Raw genomic sequence first — 22,423 nt, forward strand, 5'->3', positions numbered from 1 at the left:
GACAGATGGGCTGTTGGAGCCAAGAGTCTCTATGGGAGGAAGGAGCAGCGCCTTTAAGGGGCTTTGGAAACACGGTCATTTCTCTGATTTGAAGGGAGGAGGAGAGAATATCTAAAGACCCCAAAGCTAAGGGGACTGAGGGTGGTTGGAACCACAGGCAACCACCACCAGGGAGCCTTGGGAAAGTGCTATGTACCTGCTTGAAGAAAGAATGGTTCAGGAGGGTGCTGGCACTTGGTCTGTAGAGGAAGGGGAGGAGAGACCAGCATCAGCCCTGTGCCCCGGGTTTCCCAAATCCTGCTGCTTCTACCTTACCCTCAAGTGCCCCCTCTCCTTCCCTCAGCTCACCAAGAAACAACAGCCAGAGCTACCCAGACTGGCTTCCTAGCAAACCCTGGGCTGATCCCTCCTGCCGAGGGGGCTCTGGACTCCTCCCAGGAACCCAGACTTTTACAGGACAGATGCATCCTCTCGAGCCCGGCCTTGCACTCCAGAGCCCCCTGGGCTCCCCACAAAGCCCACTCCCAGCCCAGCAGATATACCTTACATCCGGGTTGCGCTGAAGGCACTGCTCCACAAAGTGGTGGAAGTGGGGTGAGAAGGTGCGGTGATAGGGGTGGGATGGCGTGTCGCCATTGGAGGTCCTGGGGCTGCTGGGGGCCAGGCTCTCACTCAGGCCAGAGTTGGCCGCTGAGCGCGAGGTGCTCATGGTCAGCTCCTCGGCAGGGATGGTGCTGGTGTCCAGCAGGCAGGGTACCGTGCCGTTCAGCTTCTCCAGCAGCATCTGGGGAGGACAGAGCCAGGGGCTGGGCTGGAGGGGGCCCCTGGAAGGCCTACAGAGTTTCTTCACAAGTATACTTTTCCAAACACATGCGTGATTTGGGGGGAGTAAAGAAAGAAGTGGAAAAAGTCTGACTTTTCCAAAGGAGTGCCAGCCACTGACTCGGCAGCCACACCCCAGCAAGGCCGAACTGACGAAGAGGGCTGCAAGAGAGTACCCACCTCCACCGTGGTTGGAAGGAAGGGGCTTGCAGTCTCTCCCCCTTTATAAGGCATCAGATCTTTCTAACTGTAGAGCCCTCACCCTAGGGTCAAGGCGGCAGCCAGGTCCTTTCTTTAAAGCCCAGCCCCAGTGTGCCACGCCCAGGTGGGTCCGAGGGGGTTCATTCTGGCCGATTGTCACTGCAGCGGGCTGCACAGGAGCAGTGCACCCAGGGGCGGGCTAGGCCTGGGCAGCTGTTCCAAAGCCCTCAGACTCCACACATGTAAAAGCAGCCCACCTTGGGGACTGCTGTCCTCATGGACCTCATGAGCTGTTCAAGGCAGAAACCTGGAAATCCTTCTAGAGCTGTGCTGTCCAGTGTGGGAGCCACCAGCCACATGTAGCCATATATATATATAGAGAGAGAGAGAGAGAGAGATTTTTTTTGGTTGTTTCTGGCCATGCCGCTTGGCTTGCAGGATCTCAGTTCCCTGACCAGGGATTGAACCTGGGCCCCAGCAGTGAAAGCACTGAGTCCTAACCACTGCACTGCCAGGGAATTCCCATAGCTATTTATATTTATTTAAATTCAGCTTAAAATTCAGTCCTCAATCTCACTGGCCACAGTACTCAATAGCCACAGGTGACTAGTGGCTACCGTGTTGGACAGCCTAGGTACAGAACATTTCCATCACCTCAGGAAGTGCTCCTGGACACTGCTGTTTCTGCATCCATATCTTGTTTACCTAAAAATGGCCTTTTAGTCTTTCCTGAGCATCTGTTTCTGTCTTATTTAGATTTTCTAGACTCCTTACCTAGATAGATTTCCATACCCTCCGAACTAGTCTGCCAGAACTAATCCATCTGCGAGAGTCATCTTTCTAAAATATGTATCTGATACTATCACTCCTATGCTTAAAAGCCTTCAGCAATTCTCCACACGCTTTGGGACAGAAACCAAACACCCTGGCGTGGCACACAAGCAAAGTCCTTCGTGATCTGCCCTTGCTTCCTTCTCCAACCACGTCACCTAGCAGCCCCCCAGAAGCACCCGTACTTCAGCCATTTACAACTACCTGCTCTTCCCAGATCCTGTTCTTTCTTGACTCTGGGTCTTTGCACATGCTGCTCCCTCTGCCGAAAAGAGTTTCCTTCCAGTTCCCATTCTTCACACAGTTAATTCCTATTTGCCTTCAAGTCTCAAGGGTCACCTCCTCCCAGAAGCCTTCCCAGATCCCCTCCTCTAGAGCTGCCCTTTGGCCGTTCTCTAGCTGCTCCTCTCCCCACAGGGCAAGCAGTCTGTTCGGGGTTCAGGGAGAGGCTGACTCAGAGCCTACACGCCCGCCCCCACCCCCTCTCAGGTCTAGATCATGCTCCGGGTACTTGGGACCCAGGTAATCCTTGCCCAAATGACCCAAGTCCACTTCCTGGACTTGATAAGACCTGGATAACCCTCTTCCCTGGGTCTGTCTCCAAGGGTAGACAATGCCACTAGCTGCGTGTATGCCTAGAAGCCAAGGGCGGTGGTTAAAAGGGGCATGAACAGAAGTAGAACTTGCAGGCTGGAGGCTGCAAAGGTATTGACTGGAACGTGGTAGCACAGACCCTGAGAAGTCTAAGAATTCTAAATTAGAAACTGGCCTTCCAGGTATATGGATCAAGGTAAGAAGATAGAACATACTTTATAAATTTATAAAACTCTGTTAGCTTAATTTATATGTTTTAAATAGACACCTGGTGTGTGGGCTCCAGGCCTGAAATTGTGAGCCCACCCCCCCAGGCTCCATTACCACCACAGATACCACTGACAGAAGTAAATAGTTACACAACTATCTCCCCACTGGTGGGGCTCTTGAAGGAAAGAACTGAGTCTTTCATCTTAGTATCCCAGGCTGGTGTCCTGAGTGTGGCAGCTCCTCAGCAAGTGTTTGTGGAAGGCAGACAGGCAGGCAGGCAGAAGGAAACCCCTGGGCTGCAGGCTCACCTGGGTGGCAGGCATATCCTTAAAGGGGACGTGGCCATTGGCTAGTTCACAGGCCGTGATTCCCACACTGTAGATGTCAGACTTGGCATCGTAACCCTGAAGATTCTAAATCAGGAGAAAAGAGCCACAGGTCACTCCACACTGTAGCCTTGGCCATTGTTCTTAGGGAAAGAAGCGGGTGGAGCAAAAACTGGGAGAGGAAAAGAAGGCCTGTCCCCAAATCGGGACCAGCTGCTGAGACTTTCCTCGCCTGTACTACTGAGGGGTCACTGCTGTTTTAGAAGGAACGAATGTCTTGCTGATGCTATGTGGGAGCAGGAGGAAGTGCTCCTGCTTACGACAGGGATGTAGAGAGCACCAAACGTTTCCCAAATGCTCGTTCTTCCCAGGAAATGGCAGCATCTTTGAAGGGAGCCTCAGGCGCAGTTTGGGACCCTCCCCGGCTGGGGGGGGAATGACATCACCTGCCAAGGGCGTGGAACACCCGTGCGAGAGGCGTCCCAGTTCTACCTGCCACCAGGGAAGCCCTCCCTCTAGGAACCCCCACCCCCAGAAATTCCTGAAGGCCTCCTTGGGGAATCACGAGTTGGTGGGGGAATGGGGGCTCCTTGAGACCCAGTTCACAGACCTGCTGGAGGACCTCTGGGCTGAGCCACGGCAGAACCTTGATACTGTACTTGGGAAAGTCGTGGACCACACGCTGCCGCTGCCCGTGGCTGATCATGCTGAGGTTGCTGCGTAAACCAGAGAGGTAGACCTTCCCATCCGCTGAGATCAGAACGTGGCTGGCTTTGACACTCCTGGGGGGCGGGGAGGGGGTCATGGGGCAGCAGGAGCCCCTCACACCACAAACCTCTGTCTTTACACACTAGACCCAGTCAGCTCTCTCCCCGGCAGGTGTGTGTGTGTACTATATGCATATACATACATACATATATACACGAACATGCATTTTTATGAAAATTTTCAAACATACACAAAAAGAAAAAATAGCATGACCCCATTTACATATCACCAGACTTTAAAACTTATTTATGTTTTGTTAAAGTTCTCTTTTATGCTTACAGACCACTGCTTCCTCTACCATCTACTGCCTTTAATCTGTACTTTCTGTTTGTAGGTATTCTCGAAAGTGTATTGTTTTTTCTCACGCGTTTTCTATTGACCTAACGGTACTGTGTTATGCAGCCCATTCTTCAGTGTTATGTTTCCAACATCCTTCTGTGTTGCCAACTGTGTACACCTAATTGTTGCTTCTAAATGCCACCTGCACTCTGGGGTGGGGTCTAACACTTACTAATCCATTCTTCCAGGAAGGACACTCGTGCTGCCTCTCATCACCACAAATATGAACAAAGATGTCCACATACCTGTCCCCTGATGGGCCTGTGGGAGGGTTTCTTTGGGGTATGCACCCAGAGGCAGCACTGATGGTCCTGGTTCCGAGTGACCCTGACTGGCTGTGTTGGGCCACCTTCCACTATCCGAACGGGAGACCCACCTCTTCACCGCACTGGTCCTCACCCAGCCTCTGAATTACAGCCAGTCCCACGGGTATAAGGTGATATCCTCCTGTTTTAATTTGATTTTCTGATTCTTGCTAGATTTGAGTGTCTGTTCATGTGACCATTAGTCTTTCGGGTTTTCTTTTATAAACTCCATATCCTTCGCTCATCTTTCTATTGCTTTGCTATCCTTTTCTTATTGATTCACAAAATTTCCTTGTTACTAATCTCCTGTGTGTTTTAGACAAAACTAACATCTTCCACGCTGTAACTCCTTTCTTAACTTTGTTCCTGGTGTCCTGTATTGGAGAGAAAGTTTTAATCTTGATATTATCGATTCCATCCATTTTTTGCCTTATGTTTTGTGCATGTAAAACATTTAGAAGTTATGGTATGCCTCAGGTCACGAAAATATCTCCTCGCATTTCCTTCTATCTAAGTCTATAGTTTCCATGTAGGCCTTTAATCAATCTGAAGTGCTCCTTTGTATGTGGAGTTAGGTAGGGGTCCTAGTTTTATTATCTTCCCTACCACAAGCCGCTTTTCTGGACACCATCTACAGAGCAATCTGTCTTCTCCCGAGCCTCCCAGCATAGGGCTGACTCCAGGGCACACCCCAGTATGGGTCCTCCAAGGAAGGAGAGGGTGGAGTGCACAGGCCCACGTCAGGTGTTCCCCTCATACAATACTCAGGACCAAGCTGCTTGGTAAAGAGAAAGTCAGTAGCTTTAGCACTGACAGGGTAAATGCTCTGCCCTCCCAGCAGAGGCGAGGGCAGGATTCGACCCTTGATTTAAACTCTGGCTTCACTAACTTCAGTCAACCTTTACTTGAGGGCTCATGGGTCCAGATACCACTCTTATAAAGGGTTAATAGGCCCAAGAAAGCACCTGTGCACGTATCCCATGTGGTGGATGTAGTCCAGGGCCTTGAGCACCCCCTGCAGTATGTAAGCAATCGCCAGCTCATTCATGCCGTCCATGAAGTGTGTGCAGATGAGGTCCTTTGCAGAGCCTGAGGAAGAGGATCGTGGGGAGAGAGCAAAGGGTGACAGCACATGAGCAAGCTGACAGCAGAGTTCTTAGAACCCATCTCTGCCAGGACCCCGTTGCCACTCACCGTATGCCATGAACGAGGTGACGACCCACAGCTCATTGTCTGCAATAAAGGTGGCTCGATATGGCAGGATATTGGGATGGCTGAAGAGCTTAGAGACATGGAGCTCCCCCTGAAAGCAATGGTGAGCTGCAGTCAGAATCAAGGGGCACCGAGGAGGACGCTCAACATGAAGGTGGTAGCATGAATAATACGGGGACCTGGGCCTCCCTGGGTGCCCTGCTCAGAGTCCTGGGAGCAGCCCGAGCAGGTGCCCCTAGAATGAGAGGAACCAGGGAAGCCAGCCCTGCTTCGCCAGCTTCTGCCTAACTTGGGCTCTGCCAGCCGATCCTAAAGCACCTCGAGAAACCATTCCCTGCCAACAGGGAAACTGCTAACAACACAGCAGAGGGCCACAGTGCACCACCTCGGAGGCCATGAAAACAAACCGCCTACTGCAGACTTAGGAAGTTAGAAGCTTAGCTCAACTTCAAGGGCCAAGGCACAGAACTCCTCTTTAAGGTAAGAAAACAAGGACTTCCCTGGTGGCGCAGTGGTTAAGAATCCGCCTGCCAATGCAGGGGACACTGATTCGATCCCTGGTCCAGGAAGATCCCACATGCCGCGGAGCAACTAAGCCCGCGCACCACAACTACTGAGACTGCGCTCTAGAGCCCGCGAGCCACAACTACTGAGCCTGTGCTCTAGAGCCCGCGAACCACAACTACTGAAGCCTGTGCGCCTAGAGCCCGGGCTCCGCAACAAGACAAGAAACCACAATGAGAAGCCCTCGTACCGCAACGAAGAATAGACCCCGCTTGCCGCAACTAGAGAAAGCCCGTGTGCAGCAACGAAGACCCAGTAAAATTTTAAAAATTAAAAAAAAAGATAAAACAAAAAAGTGTTTTCCTATTATAAAGGAAAATGTTGTTAGCAATAGAAACACGGAAAGAAAGCATTAAAGAACAAACAACAACTACTAAACATTAGACTAGATTTCTCCAGCGACCTCAGGTTGAGAGCTCCCTTCCTCAGAAGCAGCTATGGAAAGTGTAAGACCGATGGAATTTTAAAATAAATTTGGACAGAAGATGTGAACAAAAATTTGGACAAAAGAACTGCAGAAACTCCAGGGTCCTGGCCTCTGGGAAATGAGCCAAGGTCAAATAGGCAGCACCTTCTACCTTTCCACGGCTCTACAGGATAAAGAAAAGAATCACAAAGCTCAATATGCTCTAGAACAAACTCAGATATGTTTTTTCCCAAATAACTGAGCTGGGACTGACATTCTGTTCCATCCTCAGACCCAAAAACTACTCTGAACACATGAACTGGTACTGAGGCACTGTCAGATAAGCGTGAATTCAGAAAAACATCGTAATTGAAGAAGGGGGAGGGGCTGCAGCCGACTGTACTGAAAATACACTGAGCCAGGCCCTAAATCTAGGGAGTTCCCAGGGCAAGCCTTCATCCCCAGACACTTACTAGACCTACAGCGTCTCCCAGTTTAACAAGAGGGCAGCTATTTGCTTCTCCAGAAGAAAGGAACCTCAGGCAAGCAGGACACTAAGAGTCGGAAGACGGCCGCCGCTGCCCCGCACCTGGAAAGAGACTGTCTGGGTGTGAAGCCTGCCTCTGCCACTTACTAGTGTGTGCGACCAGGGGTGAGTTACTTAGCCTCTCTGAATAATAAATACATGAATAAATGAGTCACAGGAGGATTTGGTGAAGAAGAGGGGAATATAAATTGGGCTGAGCAGTGTTATAGAACCCTTAATGCCAAATGCCCAAGATTCTTCACCAAGAGCTTCCGTAACTTCTTGGCTTGGTCTACCTTCGTTTCCTGCCAGCTATTTCAGATGACAGATGTAAAGATGCCTTGTGAGTACTACTGGAACTAAGAGCCCTCCCTCCAAGTGTCACATTCACGTTTGATTACCTGCAAGAATGTCACCATCTCATTGGAACAAGCTTCTAGGTTAATCCTTCGTACTGTCACATACTCTCCCGCTGGTTTGTACCTTGCTAGGTTCACTGTCATCAGGTCCTCAAATCCTTTGCCTAAAAGAAAAGAGAAATGCCATAAACAGGGACAAGAGCAACACAGGTTTTCAACTTCCTTAAAGAGACTTGATTTTAAAAGAAAATTCAAGTTAAAACTTTCATTTCTGTTATTTCTTGGTTTTTCTTCCATCAGTTCCTTCTCAGCCAACTATTCTAACTGACTATGGCCCAGGACACCAGAAGTGTACAGCCCAAAAGAAAAAATTGAAAAGAGCTTCTCTCCTGGAAACATGATCTCTTCCCCCACACTTGGAAGAAGAAAACCACAGAAGAACCACAAAAGCCAGTTTTGTCTCCACGAATCCTGCTACCTGGCTGACAGCTTCTGGCACACATTCATCTGAGAAGGCTGCCATGGTCCCCTGGAGCATGACAGTCGTGGACATTACCTATAACGGTGAGTAGCTCATAACACCCTCCCTCAGGCCGAAAGCTACTCATGATCTCCTGTTTAGAGAAGGATGCTATCGACTCTGCGCTCGCCTCATTGGTCTAAAGAAAAAGAAAAACAGGTTAGTAAGAGAAACTTGGGGACGGGATGAGAGTGGGGAGATGGTAATTCAGACCCACAAGGAGACTGGCATGTAAACAAACATACAAATTCTGACCCTGGAGCAAAGACACAGTTCCAGCACTATTTGATGAGAAATGTAAAGAAAAACATCAGCTGTTCAATGCAGTAATTGGCACTAATATCAGAGTAAGTGTGAGCGCTATCTACAAATGGGGGTGGGGACAAGAGCCAGTTCTAGTCAACAGTTGATTTGCTTGTCCTTCCCAACAGCTGGCTCATTTGCTAAAAACTATGAAATTCTTACTTGGGAAAGGATGTCTGGAGAAAGGCACATTTAGAAAAGAGAAGGGGAATGGAGAGGTGGGGTTTCTCTTGAATTTCCTGCTACATTAGGGTCCTTTTTTTTTTTTTTTTTTTTGGCTGCGTTGGGTATTTGTTGCTGCGTGTGGGCTTTCTCTAGTTGTGTCGGGCGGGGGCTACTCTTCCATGCCGTGCGCAGGCTTCTCATTGCGGCGGCTTCTCTTTTTGCAGAGCATGGGCTCTAGGCTCATGGGCTTCAGTAGTTGTGGCACACAGGCTCAGTAGTTGTGGCGCATGGGCTTAGTTGCTCCACAGCATGTGGGAGCTTCCCGGACCAGGGCTCGAACCTGTGTCCCCTGCATTGGCAGGCGGATTCTTAACCACTGCGCCACCAGGGAAGTCCCTAGGGTCCTATTTTTAAGGTCCTGACTAAAAAATCCCAAAGAGCAAACGCTGAATCTTGCTATAGGCAAAATGTGGCCATAAGAGGCCCCCTTGTTAGCAAACCAAGAGGCCAGACCAATCATTCCCTGACATTTCCAAGTGAAGCCAGAAAACAGCTAACACACTGGGCTGCAGGCAGGGAACAGAGCTGTCAGGTCTCAGCCATCACCCCAGGCAGCAGAAGTGACCTGCTCCCTCGTCCCTGTGCACTCAGGCTGCAAACGAAGCTGGATCCCAGCCATTTAGGATGTGGGTGTCACATGTGAGGTCCTGATGGAAAAGTGCCCAGCAAAATACATGGCAGGCCAACGGCTCTTCCTTCAGTTTAATAGGTTCAGTTTCCTTCTTCCAAACCTAAATTTATTTGTATGATTTAGGGACTGTGAGTATTTTTCTTTCTTTTGGATCCTCTTTCTTGAGATGTATGTCTAACTGAAACAAAGAGCCTTAGGCCAGCTCACATTTCATATGCTGCGTTCATAAACCTGCCCTCTGATCAGGAAAAGGTCTTTGAATACACGAAGGCTCTTGGCTCAGCACGAGACAGAAAAGTGTTGGAGTCGAGAATATTCTGACGTGGTGGTATCACCTTGGGGTGGGGGTGGGGGGGTGCCTGATGTTTGAAACACATCTGGTTTCAAAACAACTGATGCTGCCAATGACGAAAGAAACCAAATGGGGTTTTACTTCCAGCACCACTTAACATTAAGAGGAACCCAGTCAAGCAGAATTGAGCCCTGTTAGCAAATCACAGTTCTAATTTAATCAACTTTATATTTCTAAGATTCACCTATATTGTTGTATTTAGCCATATTGTATAATACTCATCTTGTGAACATACCTCAATTTATCCTTCCAATGCTGATGGGCTTTTGCGGTTACTTTTCATTCTGCTATTATGAACTGTGCTACTAAAAACACACTTGAATGTGTTTCTTGACACACATATGCAGGAGTTACGCTAAAGATTATACCTAGGAGTGGAACTGGAGGTCACAGAGTATATGAACATTCGACTTTAGAAGAAAATGCCAAACTGTTTTCCAAAATGGTTGTATCAATTTACATTCCCGCCAGCAATACACGTATGTTCTTGTTGATCCATCTTTTCCCCAACACTTGGTATATTCAGACTTCATTTTTGCCAGTCTCATTGTGGGTTTGACTTACGTTTCCGAGTGCTAATGAAGTTGAGCATCTTTTCATGTATTTATTGGCTATGTGGGTTTTCTCCAGAGTGAAAATGCCTTTTCTGTCTCTTGTCCATTTTTCTACCTAGTTGTTTTAATGCAGGATTTCCCCAAAGTAGGCCCCATGGAACATTGACCTGCTAGTTAATGCATGAAAAAAGTTTACACGTCCAATTAAGTTACAAAATGCAGCGCACTCTTTTCTCATGGACAATCACAAGGGGTACTCCCATATTAAGGGCTTTGAGAAGTTCTGTAATTTGACAAAGTTTAACTTTGTTTAACCTAACATTTCCAAAAGATACCTGTCCAGAGAAGTCTTTTGTGCCTAACATCTGTTAAATTTGGGGGAAGATAATTTGGGAAAGGCTATTTTAAGTAAAACATATGGTATAATGTGAAGACTCTAGGCTTAGGGGCCAGGGATAGGCAGAACTTGAGCTCAGTCTATCACTTGCTCTGTGACCCTGGGCAGGTCCCTCTAAGCCCTGAGATCTTCATCATCTCATCAGTGGAACAATTCCCACTTCATAGGGTTGTTGTGACAATGAAATGAGATAAAATATGTAAAGAGCTTAGCGCTACTTGGTGTATCACAGGTATTCAATAAATATGAATTCTATTCTTCCCCTCTCTCTTTTGCTGTCTACTTTTTGGTCACTCTCCTGTTCAGCAAAGAAGATGGAACAGAGAAAATGGAGAAAACAGAGACTCCTAAATAGAGCTTGATCGATAGTTAAAGTTGGTTTGATTTTGTTTTTTACAGGCTTCTGTGTTTCCAAATGCTCTGAAAACAGATTCTAAGATGACTTAATAGCCACTGTAGCTTCTTGAAACTATCTTGTCTTCAAAACAAGATACTGGTGCCACGCCAGTGCCTCACACAGGTGAGAGGGATACAGACAATCAAGGAACAAAACGGAGCAGAGATTTTGTAACAGGGAAGAGCCAAATCTGACTACATGTTGGATCTGTTTCTTTTACTTTAACCTTTGCTTCCATTGCTTTTGTTCACTAAAGGATACTGTCTATACACAATGGCCCGCCTCAGGGAACCCTGCCCCTCTGCCTGAATGTTAAACCAAAGTGCCTTTGTTCAGGGAAGCATCCTGACCCTGTCCACCTGTGGATGGCTGCAAGAAAGAAGAAATGAACACATCCCCTCCCCGAGGCTGGCCATCCCAGGGCATATTTGCAAAACTTATGGCCTTTTTACTTTACTTCCTCATCGCCTCCCCGCTGCTCTGTTCTATAAAAGAAACTGGCATCCAAACTCCGATAAGACGGTTTTTTTGGAGACGCTAGTCTGCCATCTTTTCGGTCTGCCAGCTTTCCGAATAAAGTCATATACCTTGCCTCAACACCTCGTCTCCCGATTTATTGACCTGTTGTGCGGCGAGCAGAGCAAGCTTGGACTCGGTAACAATTTGAGCAAAAAGCCTAAACCAAGAGCTCCGAAATGGCGACTCCCTAGCTGCTGAGAATTTCGCTGCAGGCTAAGCTAACTTTGGAGAGTCCTATCTTAACCTTATACCTCTAACCCGCTGCACATACTCTTGCTCTGCTTTGCTGTTTTCTCAAGTATCAACCTGCCCTCAATAAAATCAGTGTCACCAGTTAACACAAAACTCAGGGGGTTGCTTTCAGACCCAACACCCGCTACTCTGGCCTGTGAGGATCCACACGATCCGGCCGCTGCCCTCTTCCACGACTTCACCCCACACAGGGCTGCCCTGACTCACTGCACCTGACCCACGCGAACCAGCAGTCTTAGCAAACTCGCACCAGCTGTCCCTTTGTTTGGAACACTCCTGCCCCACCACTTTCTCATCGCTGCTCCTCCTCGTCATTGAGGTCTCAACTTAAATGTCACCTATTCATTGAAGACTCTGTCCCGCCAAGTAAAGTATCTCCCAGTCACTTTATTATGTCATGTTGCTTTATTTTCTTCGCTGTGATCACTGTGATTTTCTTCATTGTGATCACTGCAGTTTATTTTGTCTATTGCCTGCCTTCTCTACTAGAATGCAAGCTCTGTCGGGGCCGGGCCTGTCTGTCTTCTTCACTGATGTATTCCCCAATGCCTACAACAGTGCTGGCATCTACTTAAAAAGTAATCATTTAAGCAACGTTTGAACTCAGGAGGTTTTCTGCCCATGACCTTGTTATTCCCATGGGCTGAAGAGGAGAGCAAACGTACCAGTCGATTCCACTGGAGACAGTTCAACATGCTGACTTATACTGCAAATGCCAGCCCTCCTACAACACATTCCCTAGCTCCCCTGTTACCAGGGGAACTTCACAGATCGGAATCTGACACCTGCATGTGAGAAAGTACTGCATTTTTTAGCAGGTAACAATATGGCCCCAATGAGAACAAACCTAGAACGACTTTGTATTTAAAGGCCTCTCCTCTGATCTCTAGGCAAACTCCTTATGTTTCTCTAATTTGAAAAAAAAAAGGACTATGAGGGACAGCTGAGACCTGAGATTTTAAAAAATTCTTTTATATGCACTTTAAATAACTCCCTTTGGATAAACTACATACAGGATACTTTTTTCTTAAAATAACCTATCTCCCTTTTCCTTGCCAGGAGCGCACGTAAGATATACTACCTACCAGGCTACACACTAAAGCCACACTTTCGTTGAGCCTAGGTGAGAAATGATTCATTAAACTACTGATATGATTAGTTCGTAACCTGACAATATTTCTACTGTCTTTGTTGACTATGGAAAACTACTTCAAAGTGTTAGTTTTAGAAAATGAAATTCTTTAGGTAATTGGGAATATGAGTTCATTGGGCAATCCAGAATCGCATGAAATGAACTAGTCTGCTTGTTGCTGTGACCCCCTCTACCATTCTGTCCCCAACTCCCTGGAAATGACCCTAAAATGGATGCTTTCTACTTTGTGGATGTTCTATAGTCTGAACTCAGACAGAAGGCGACCTTTATTTAGGAAAACAAACAAACAAAGGCAGTATTTTGAAAGGAAGAGATTTGGTCTGGTTTTACCACAAGAAAGGCAGGTTAGTCCATTATACTGCTTCAGATTTAGAAAAGGTCAAAATTCAGATGAAAAGGAGATATTTAGCCCATTCTCTTTAAACATAGCATGGCATAGTTTTATTAGTATAATGTATAACCTCAAATTGCCTAGAGAAAGAAACTAATTCTATCAAAGTCTTTTCTTAGTTTCCCCCACCATGAAAAGCACTTTGTTCATTTTGAAGCATTTGAAAAATACATAAGCTACTGCTATCCGGAAATGACCATAAAATGATAACTTTGTTTAAAGAGCGTAAAACAAAATACAATAAAGCACACAAACACAATATTTATGAAATGTCCAACAAATAAGTACATTCAACCTCCCAAAGGTTTCACACAGGATAACTTTTGGTATAACATCAGCAGCTGTGAAAATATAAGAACTATATGTAATTGGCACTGTACTCTGGAAAAATACCCAACTGATCCTATAGGGCACGTTTTTGGACTCCTGACTGGAAAATATTGGGATGTGATAGTGAAGTGCTCTTGGCCAGTAAAGCGCAGCCAAGCTTTACTCAGAAAGAAATTCCTAGTCAGTAGCATTACCCTTCACTCACCTTAGAGCTGCCTGCAAAAGGCACAAAGGTCTGTTATCTGCAAAGAAGAAGAAGTCTATGGAGAAAAGGGCTCTTATCCTCTCTGTATAAGACACTGATTCACAGTATCAAAAGCAGCTTGGGGACTTCCTTGGTGGGGCGTAGTGGTTAAGAATCCGCCTGCCAATGCAGGGGACGCGGGTTCGAGCCCTGGTCCGGGAAGAGCCCACATGCCGCAGAGCAACTAAGCCCCAGCGCCGCAACTACTGAGCATGCGCTCTAGAGCCTGCAAGCCAGAACTACTGAGCCTGCATGCCACAACTACCGAAGCCCCCGCGCCCTAGAGCCCGGGCTCCGCAACAAGAGAAGCCACCGCTTGCCCCAACTAGAGAAAGCCCGCGCGCAGCAACGAAGACCCAAGGCAGCCAAAAATAAAAAAATAAATAAACAAATTAAAAAAAAAAAAAGCAGCTTGGTACGCTGCTGTTATTTCCACTGGTAAAATAAACTAGAAGAGTAAGAAGCAGGGCAAGAGTCTTGAAACTTCTGCCAAAAAAAAATACATTTTCTGTTTTGTACTTTAAAACCTGGGGTTTTGTTTTTAAACTAGATTTGACGTCCTGCCTTATAATCTAGACAGAGATCTATATTATCTCTGTGGACTGAAATCTATTATTAATAGACTAAGGATGGGAAATCTAGTACTACTAGCCACTGAAAGATAACCACATGGTAGTGTTGAAACTGTCCCTTTTAGTTTTTGGAGGGGGTGGCAGGTGACTGGTAGGGCTACAAAGGGGAGGAGAGAGAAAAAGTGCCTGAGAGTTTTTCAGTTTTCAAAGTACACATCAGAATCTCTCTAGGGTGAAACCTAAGTCCCCACAAGCAGAAGAATTATACCACGTATAAAACTCAATGACAGATGAGCAAAAACATAAAATGATAAGCCAACCAAAAAAACATACAACATTCCACAAGTCACCTCCATGCAACAAGCCACAGTACTAGAGCCTGGAAAATCACTTACTTTTCTCCGAGTGTCACCCGGAAGCTGCTCTGGAGTGGAGAGATTGAGTGTCGGCATTTTGGGTTTTGGAAGAAGACACACCCACATTCAGAACAGCAATTACTGCACTTAGGACTGCATTTATTCATGGAAACCACTTAAGAATCATTACAGCAAAAAGTGCCTGCAGTGCTACATATAAACACACACACACACCCCCCCAGAGATCCACAGTAAAAATGCTGCAGATAGACGGAGTTTTAAACATGAATCTATGGCTCTTCAAAACTTGGCAAGGCTCTTATTCTACGGGTATTCTTTACTGAGTACAACTCAACTGCTATAGTTCTGGTCATACAATTACTTTCCATCACCACACAATGTTACTTTCAATAGGCTAGTTTCAGAGTCTTATACTGTGAACAAAAAATTCGTTATAAAATTATATACATGGTTGGCTATTTCCCAGGGAGTTCAGGGACTAGATAACAGGTTTCCCAAAAAAAAAGACAAAAAAGTTTTAATACAGTAACATGTGTTTGTGGGACCATTACCCAATTTGATTCTCCAGTCAGATACGTTCTATTCTAAATGAAAATAAAGCAAGGGCTTTTTGGCCCTCTGCTACTCCTGATGAAGATGGATAAAGCAAAGGACAACTTAAATGACTTTCTGCTCCAAAATAAGACAAATTCTGTATCTGTGCTTTTTATTTTCTCTATTCTGAAAAGTGATCAAAGTAAAGATTTTAACTGTAGAGTATTGGAATGATTACACATCTCCAAATATCTTAAATTATATTGCTAGATATTGAGTGCAGAGTAAATTAGTCTCAATTTATCAAAATAAGATTTTTGTGTGTGTGCCATGGACATCAGTTTTCTGGTATACAAATGGCAGGAGCGGTTGCTTAAGAGGGGCTTCTTACAAGTCAAAGATAAGAAGCCAGGTGAATAGGTAAAAGGAAATCAAACCAAGGCTCCTTACAGCAGAAGGCAAATTCCAAGCTGTATCACCTTGGTAACATACACTTCATTAAGTTGTAAACAATATACAGAACAATCTCTTCATCCTCCTCAGATCAGAGACAAGGGAATTATCAAAAGACATCCAGAGATCCTACACTCAAGACACTGAAACCAAAATCCATTAATCTAATTCACATAACTGGAATATTTTAGCTAATTAATGTAAACTGGACTTTCAACTCAATTTCCATCAATGCCAATGTTTACTTTTAAACCACTGTATTCCCATTAATGATGGGGAAAAAAATGAGAATAGCACCAGAACATAGTATTTTTGTTCCATTAGCCTTTCCTTTACTGTGCAGATTATTTTTATTCTTTATAACCAAAACAAAAATAACTCATCATATTTCTAAACTCTCTTTTGTCTTCTATAAAACCCTTTGACAAAGTTCATGAATAATTCAACTCCAGAAGTTCTTTGAGTGGCAGTAGGGAAAATAAATTAATAGGTGTCACCTAGTAACTAACAAGTTTGAGTTTTCAATTACTCAAGCCTCTCGAGGTAGTTTGGATCAGTGAACCAACATACTCTATCTGATAACCCATTTCTTTAGCTATAGGAGCTGAAGAGAGTATCATGGTGTACAGATAAAAAGAAAGGGGCTTTACTACTATTATTTTTATAGAAAAAGAATTTTCCTTGCCTTAAGATCACAGTTCCCAAAACAGCTCAACTGGAAAATAGCCAAAGGGGAGTGCCTGGATTTGTTAAACCTCAAAATTGCAAACCTACTTTACTTCTGAATCAACATTTAGATTTTACAATAGGAAGTTAGTATTTTTGTCCTGACAGATTTTTTTTTCTCTAGTCTCTAAGTCTCATGAAAAGATGAGTCAACTAGATTGATCAGAGAAACCATGACTTTTATATCACTGCTACCTTTGTCCTGACTATAATTTTATTTTTTAAATCTTCAAGGCTAGAGACTTTTAAACACCTACTTTTTTTCCTTTAAGAATATGTATTTCATAGACAAATACTTAGAAGAAACACGTGTGCTTTTAAGTAAATACTGGCTTTCTAACAATCAAGACAGGCCAAGGACAACTGCCAGATTAGTCCTCAAATTTTGGGGAAAGCATGGATTCAAAAAGGAGCCAAGTAAATATAACAGCTGTAGCCAAACAAATATAACAACTTGCCCTTAAATTGCTAATTTCTAGAAAATTGATTTAATCAACAAAAAGGCAGCGATATTTATCCTGAAGTGATGGCTAAATGCCATACTGTACTTACCTCCAAATAGTTCCAAATCTCTTAAGCCCTCAACAATGAACTTTTCCGAGACCCACCGCTAAAGAGGAAAACCCCAAAGAGAATTAGTATTTCTTCCAAGCCACAAAAAATTAGCTATCAGCCATTAGATGGACAGACAAAAAGACAACTACAAAAAGCGAATCATGCAGTACAGTTAAGCTACATTTCTATGGAAAAGTTTTGAAAAGAATCTTGGATTTAAATCAACTGAAAACAATAGATTAATTCCTTTCTGTATTCTTCTTTGCCTAATTTGATGACAAATTCTTAAATCTGACAGATGAGAAACAAGTAGTACTGGCCCTAATAATGAAGAATGCTTTTGTCCTTCCTATATATAAAACTGCCTTTTGGTTCCATCTTACTCATTCCATGGCTGTCTATTACAGATGCTTTGGATCACTAATGCCAATTTGAAAAATACTGGAATTCACACACAGAAAATAGGGATGAAACAGTTTTTCACAAGCCTCTATTAGTTTGTAAAAGGAAATAGCAAACTGCATATTCTTTCATCCACTAGGATTTCTAAAGACATCACCAACATGTACATTTTCTACCAAGTTTACAAGGACCAAACTAGCATGACTAATCTATGGTTCACTTTACTGGACTATTTCAAACAAGTATTGGATTTCCATCATACTGATCAGCGGTCTGGTTTCACCTGAATCAGGTTAGGTTGAAATAGAAAAGAAGCTCATACATAAAAGCAATGGGATCAAGGTTATATTTCACTCAAGGACTGGTATTAAACCTTGGCTTAGGGGTATTCTTTCCACTGGGTAGAGTTCAGGCTAAGGAGGGATTCTGTTTTGTTTCTCTTAATTAATAGCGAGGTTTACTCTTTCCAATATAAATTATTCTTACCACATAAACATAAGAAAAAGGAAGATTAAGGAACATTCAGAAATAAGTTGCATAATATGGACTATGAATTGAAACTGTAACATCATTCTCTATATCAATTTTTTCCAAATTAAAAAAAGAACACCGTAAATTAAAAAAAATTGATATAAAAAATTTATATTCACTGGAACACAAAATATAATTTACACCTTAATATTTAAAGAAAGTGGTATATTAAGGGAGTTCCCTGGTGACCTAGTGGTTAGGATTCCAGGCTTTCACTGCTGTGGCCCGGGTTCAGTCCCTGGTTGGGGGAACTGAGATCCCACAAGCTGTGTGGCCAAAAGAGAAAAAAAAAGAAAAAAAAAAGAAAGTGGTATATTCCCAATGTCTCATAGTACACATACAGTGTTACAGAATTTTAAAATAATTACTACAGCAGTTAGAAATTAAGTACTTGATAATAAACATGACAGTCTTTTAGGAAATCATTTAGGAAGCTTGTAAAGAAGCTAAACCCAGTATTTGTTCTTGAGGTCATTTTAGCTAGTGAAGTTCTCAGGTGTAATAAAATTTTTCAAAAAGCCTTCAATTAAAACCTATGATGGGAGTTCCCTGGTGGTCCAGTGGTTAGGACTCTGTGCCTTCACTACCAAGGGCCCGGGTTCAAAAAAGTTTTCCAATGATTACAATCTGATGCTGATTTTTTTTTAAATTAATTAATTTATTTATTTTCGGCTGCGTTGGGTCTTTGTTGCTGCACGCAGGCTTTCTCTAGTTGCAGTGAACAGGGGCTACTCTTCGTTGTGGTGCGTGGGCTTCTCATTGCGGTGGCTTCTCTTTTTGCGGAGCACAGGCTCTAGGCACACGGGCTTCAGTAGTTGTGGCACATGGGCTCAGTAGTTGTGGCTCATGGGCTCTAGAGTGCAGGCTCAGTAGTTGTGGCTCATGGGCTCTAGAGTGCAGGCTCAGTAGTTGTGGCATGCGGGCTCAGTAGTTGTGGCTCACGGGCTCCAGAGCACAGGCTCAGTAGTTGTGGCACACAGGCTTAGTTGCTCTGCGGCATGTGGGATCTTCCTGGACCAGGGCTCGAACCCGTGTCCCCTGCACTGGCAGGCGGACTCCCCACCACTAAGCCACCAGGGAAGTCCGATGTTGATTTTTAAAACACACAAACTCACTGAAAACGTGTAGGAAACAGTCAGATCATTAGTGGGTACACATCTACACTGAAAAGGGCCAGCAACTCATTTAATGTTGAATGACTGATAATCATAAAATAAGCCACCTTGTTTCTTCTCTATCAGACAAGCTGGTGGGTATATTCTATGTCTCTGGTCAGCCTCTGCCTGCAAATTCGTTTCTTTTTTTTTTTAAATTTATTTATTATTTATTTTTGGCTGCGTTGGGTCTTCACTGCTGCACGCAGGCTTTTTCTAGTTGTGGCGAGTGGGGGCTACTCTTCGTTGCAGTGCATGGGCTTCTCACTGTGGTGGCTTCTCATGTTGCGGAGCACGGGCTCGAGGCGCACGGGCTTCAGTAGTTGTGGCACACAGGCTCTGTAGTTGTGGCGCACGGGCTTAGTTGCTCCGCGGCACATGGGATCTTCCTGGACCAGGGCTCAAACCCGTGTCCCCTATATTCGCAGGCGGATTCTTAACCAATGCGCCACCAGGGAAGTCCCTGCAAGTTCTTTTCTTAGGAGTGGAGGCTGCAATAGCTGCTTTACTTTCTACATCCCTCACTTCTGTATGATTCTGAACACCGCATTAAAAAAAAACCCAAAACCTCCTACAATATCTGCCAAACACACTGCTTTTCAGAAAATAAAAAATAGTAAAGCCAGAAGAAGAGAAGCACTCACCCTAATTCGCTCTGGTTTACTTACAAGAAAAGACATGAGTTCCTAACGTGTAGACCTACTTCAATTTCAAAAATTTAAACCTAAAACGAAAATAGACACAGGTTGTTAGTCAAATCTGCTTTTATAGAAATATTTGTTGATTAACAAAAACTTACTATGAGTCTACCATTCAAAGCACTGTGCTAGTCCTACAAATTTCTAGATTCTAAAGATTTGTTTAGAGAAACTTTCAGTGACAATAAACCTGGATGTACTTTGGCCAAATACATTCTGAAATACTGTAATATCTGTAAGAGAAGTTTTTTATAGGGTTTTTTGGTCTAAATTAATTTTTAAATTTCTTGTGACCCAACCCTCCACTGACGCCTCTGCAGAAGCAATTACCTTCAATTCTTTTGTCTGTTTATCCTCCTTCTTATCATCATTCTTAAATGCTGTTTATATGTCATGACTTATCCATTTTAGACATATATCTACTAACTTCCTACCACGGTAGGGGAAGACTAAGCTCTCCTACATCAACTTCCTGCACCCTACATTCCTGCCTTCATTCTCCCAACATAGTTCTGACATAAATTTTGGTTAATAGTCCAAATTTACATTACTAGGACTATGCAAACATGGTTCTTCGCTGAGGCAAATAGAGATGACCACGTCTTCTTTCCCATACACTCATTTCTCCCCCCTAGAGTTAATAACTGCCTCATTTTTTCACTTGCTTGTTTTTCCATGTAGCTATTAACTTTTCCAAATACTTCAACATTTCTGCTATTAGTCTCATCAGTGTGTTTTTCCATACACTCAAACTCATCCATTCCAATTTTCCCCTGGAGACGGCCTTCCAGAGGCCCTCCATCCTGCTGCAATCTGGACGAGCTGCTTAGTCAGTTGCACTTAGTCAGCCTTTGTAGTGTGGAGATTTGGGGCTTCCAATTCTGGGGAATATTATTTCTTTGACAAGAAATAGGAACAGAAACTCTAATAGTTAAAGGTGTACTTCTAGAATTAGCCCTCAATTTTGTATTTATTTCACTCATACTTTACAACTCTCTGCTTTCTAGGAGACTACTTCAAACTTTATTTTCCAAACTTTCTACTAAGTTTTACATTTTTGTTACCCATTTCCAAGAGCTTTTGCCATTTCTCAAATGTATCTTTTTTCATATCATCCTGATCTTATTTCATGTTTGCTATTTATAGTTAAGAATTTATATCTAGAATGGCTAAAAGCGTAATACATCATGACCGAGTGGGGTTTACTTCAGGAATAAAAGATTGTTTTAACATTTAAAAATGAATTAATGTACACAAAACTGTCTTTGTTTGAAGTTGTTTGCAAATAAAGAACAACCAATTTTAAGGAATTTTAAAAAATGAATCAATGTCATTGTACCTTATTAACTGAGTAAGCAAGTAAAAATACAATTATTTCAATAGATGGAGAAAAAGCATCTAACGAAATTCAACACTAACCCACAAGTTTAAAAAAAAAGAAACTCTTAGTCAATTAGGAATGGTCAACTAGGAATAGAATAGAAATAGAATTTACCAAGTCAACTTGCTAAAAGATATGTACAAAAAATTTTGGGGGGGTGGGGATGGTGGTGTGCTGAATTGGGCGATTGGGATTGACATGTATACACTGATGTGTATAAAATTGATGACTAATAAGAACCTGCTGTATAAAAAAATAAATAAAATTAAATTAAAAAATTAAAAAAAAATTTATAGCTAACATCTATTAACAGCAAAAAGAATGAATGAGTTTCTTCTAAGGACAGAAGGAAAGCAAGAATGTTCTTATCACTGCTATTCATCATTGTACTAGTGGTCTTGGCCAATGCAAAAAGGCAAGAAGAAATAAAAGGCATATAGATTGGAAAAGATGTAAAATTCTTTATGATTTTCTATGTAGACATGATTGTATACATAGAAAACTCTAAGTATTCTATAAAAAAATCATTATACTTAAAATGAATTTAGAAAGGTCAATTATAAAATGCAATTGTATTTCTATATACTAGCAACGACAAAGTAGAAAATGAAATTTAAAAAACAATACTATCAATAATACCTACAAAACCATAAAATAATTAGGAATATTTTAATAAATTATGGATAAGACCTGTACGTTTAAAATTATAAAACACTGATAAGAGGGATTAAAGATGATCTAGATAAGAGGTGTGCACCATGTTCATAGATTGGAAGACTCTATATCATTAAGATGTTAATTCTCTCCAAACTGATCTACAGATTCAGTGCAATGCTAATCAAAATTCCAGCAAACTCTTAAAAGAAATTGATAAGCTGAGTCTAAGGTTTACATGGAAATACAAGAGACCTAAAATAGCCAAAACAGTTTTGAAAAGGAAAGTTATGACTTACATTACCTGACTTCCAGACTTACTTTATTGCTATAGTAATCAAGACAGTGTACTTCGGTCTAAGGATGGACAAATGGATCAGTGGAATAGAACTGAGAATCCAGAAATAGACCCATGCATATATGGTCAATTAATTTTCAAAAGAATGGCCAAAGTAATTTCATGGGGAAAGATAGTCTGGATACAACTTGATATCTATTTAGAAAAAATGAACATTGACCCTTACCTTACATCGTACACAAAAATTAACTTGAAATGGATCATAGAACTAAAGAGAAAGTTAAAACTACTAAAGAAAAAAGAGGAGAAAATCTTCATGATCTTGGGATAAGTAGAGATTCAAAAAAAGAACATCAA

General features: G+C 43.2%; 1 protein-coding gene across 12 annotated transcripts in view; it reads right to left on the bottom strand.

Annotated features, from left to right (window-relative positions):
• STRADA (STE20 related adaptor alpha) overlaps positions 1-22,423 on the bottom strand; it is a 29,136-nt gene that overhangs the window by 1,001 nt on the left and 5,712 nt on the right. For 3 of the 12 annotated variants that reach the window (XM_061175409.1, XM_061175407.1, XM_061175408.1), the window contains exons 2-10: positions 19,680-19,759; positions 8,020-8,122; positions 7,506-7,627; positions 5,591-5,699; positions 5,362-5,485; positions 3,595-3,766; positions 2,967-3,071; positions 543-784; positions 197-239 (exon numbers count right to left, since the gene is read on the bottom strand). In XM_061175409.1, the coding sequence (XP_061031392.1) occupies positions 197-239; positions 543-784; positions 2,967-3,071; positions 3,595-3,766; positions 5,362-5,485; positions 5,591-5,699; positions 7,506-7,627; positions 8,020-8,122; positions 19,680-19,715 (1,056 nt within the window). In that variant the 5' untranslated portion in view covers positions 19,716-19,759. Of the gene's footprint in view, positions 1-196; positions 240-542; positions 785-2,966; positions 3,072-3,594; positions 3,767-5,361; positions 5,486-5,590; positions 5,700-7,505; positions 7,628-8,019; positions 8,123-13,692; positions 13,730-14,698; positions 14,728-16,945; positions 17,004-19,679; positions 19,760-22,423 lie in introns of those variants that run through there. The other 9 variants (XM_061175411.1, XM_061175410.1, XM_061175417.1 and 6 more) reach the window with 7 other exon arrangements.

This window comes from Eubalaena glacialis, chromosome 19 (genome assembly GCF_028564815.1).
Source record: "Eubalaena glacialis isolate mEubGla1 chromosome 19, mEubGla1.1.hap2.+ XY, whole genome shotgun sequence".
Taxonomy (NCBI): Eukaryota; Metazoa; Chordata; class Mammalia; order Artiodactyla; family Balaenidae; genus Eubalaena; species Eubalaena glacialis.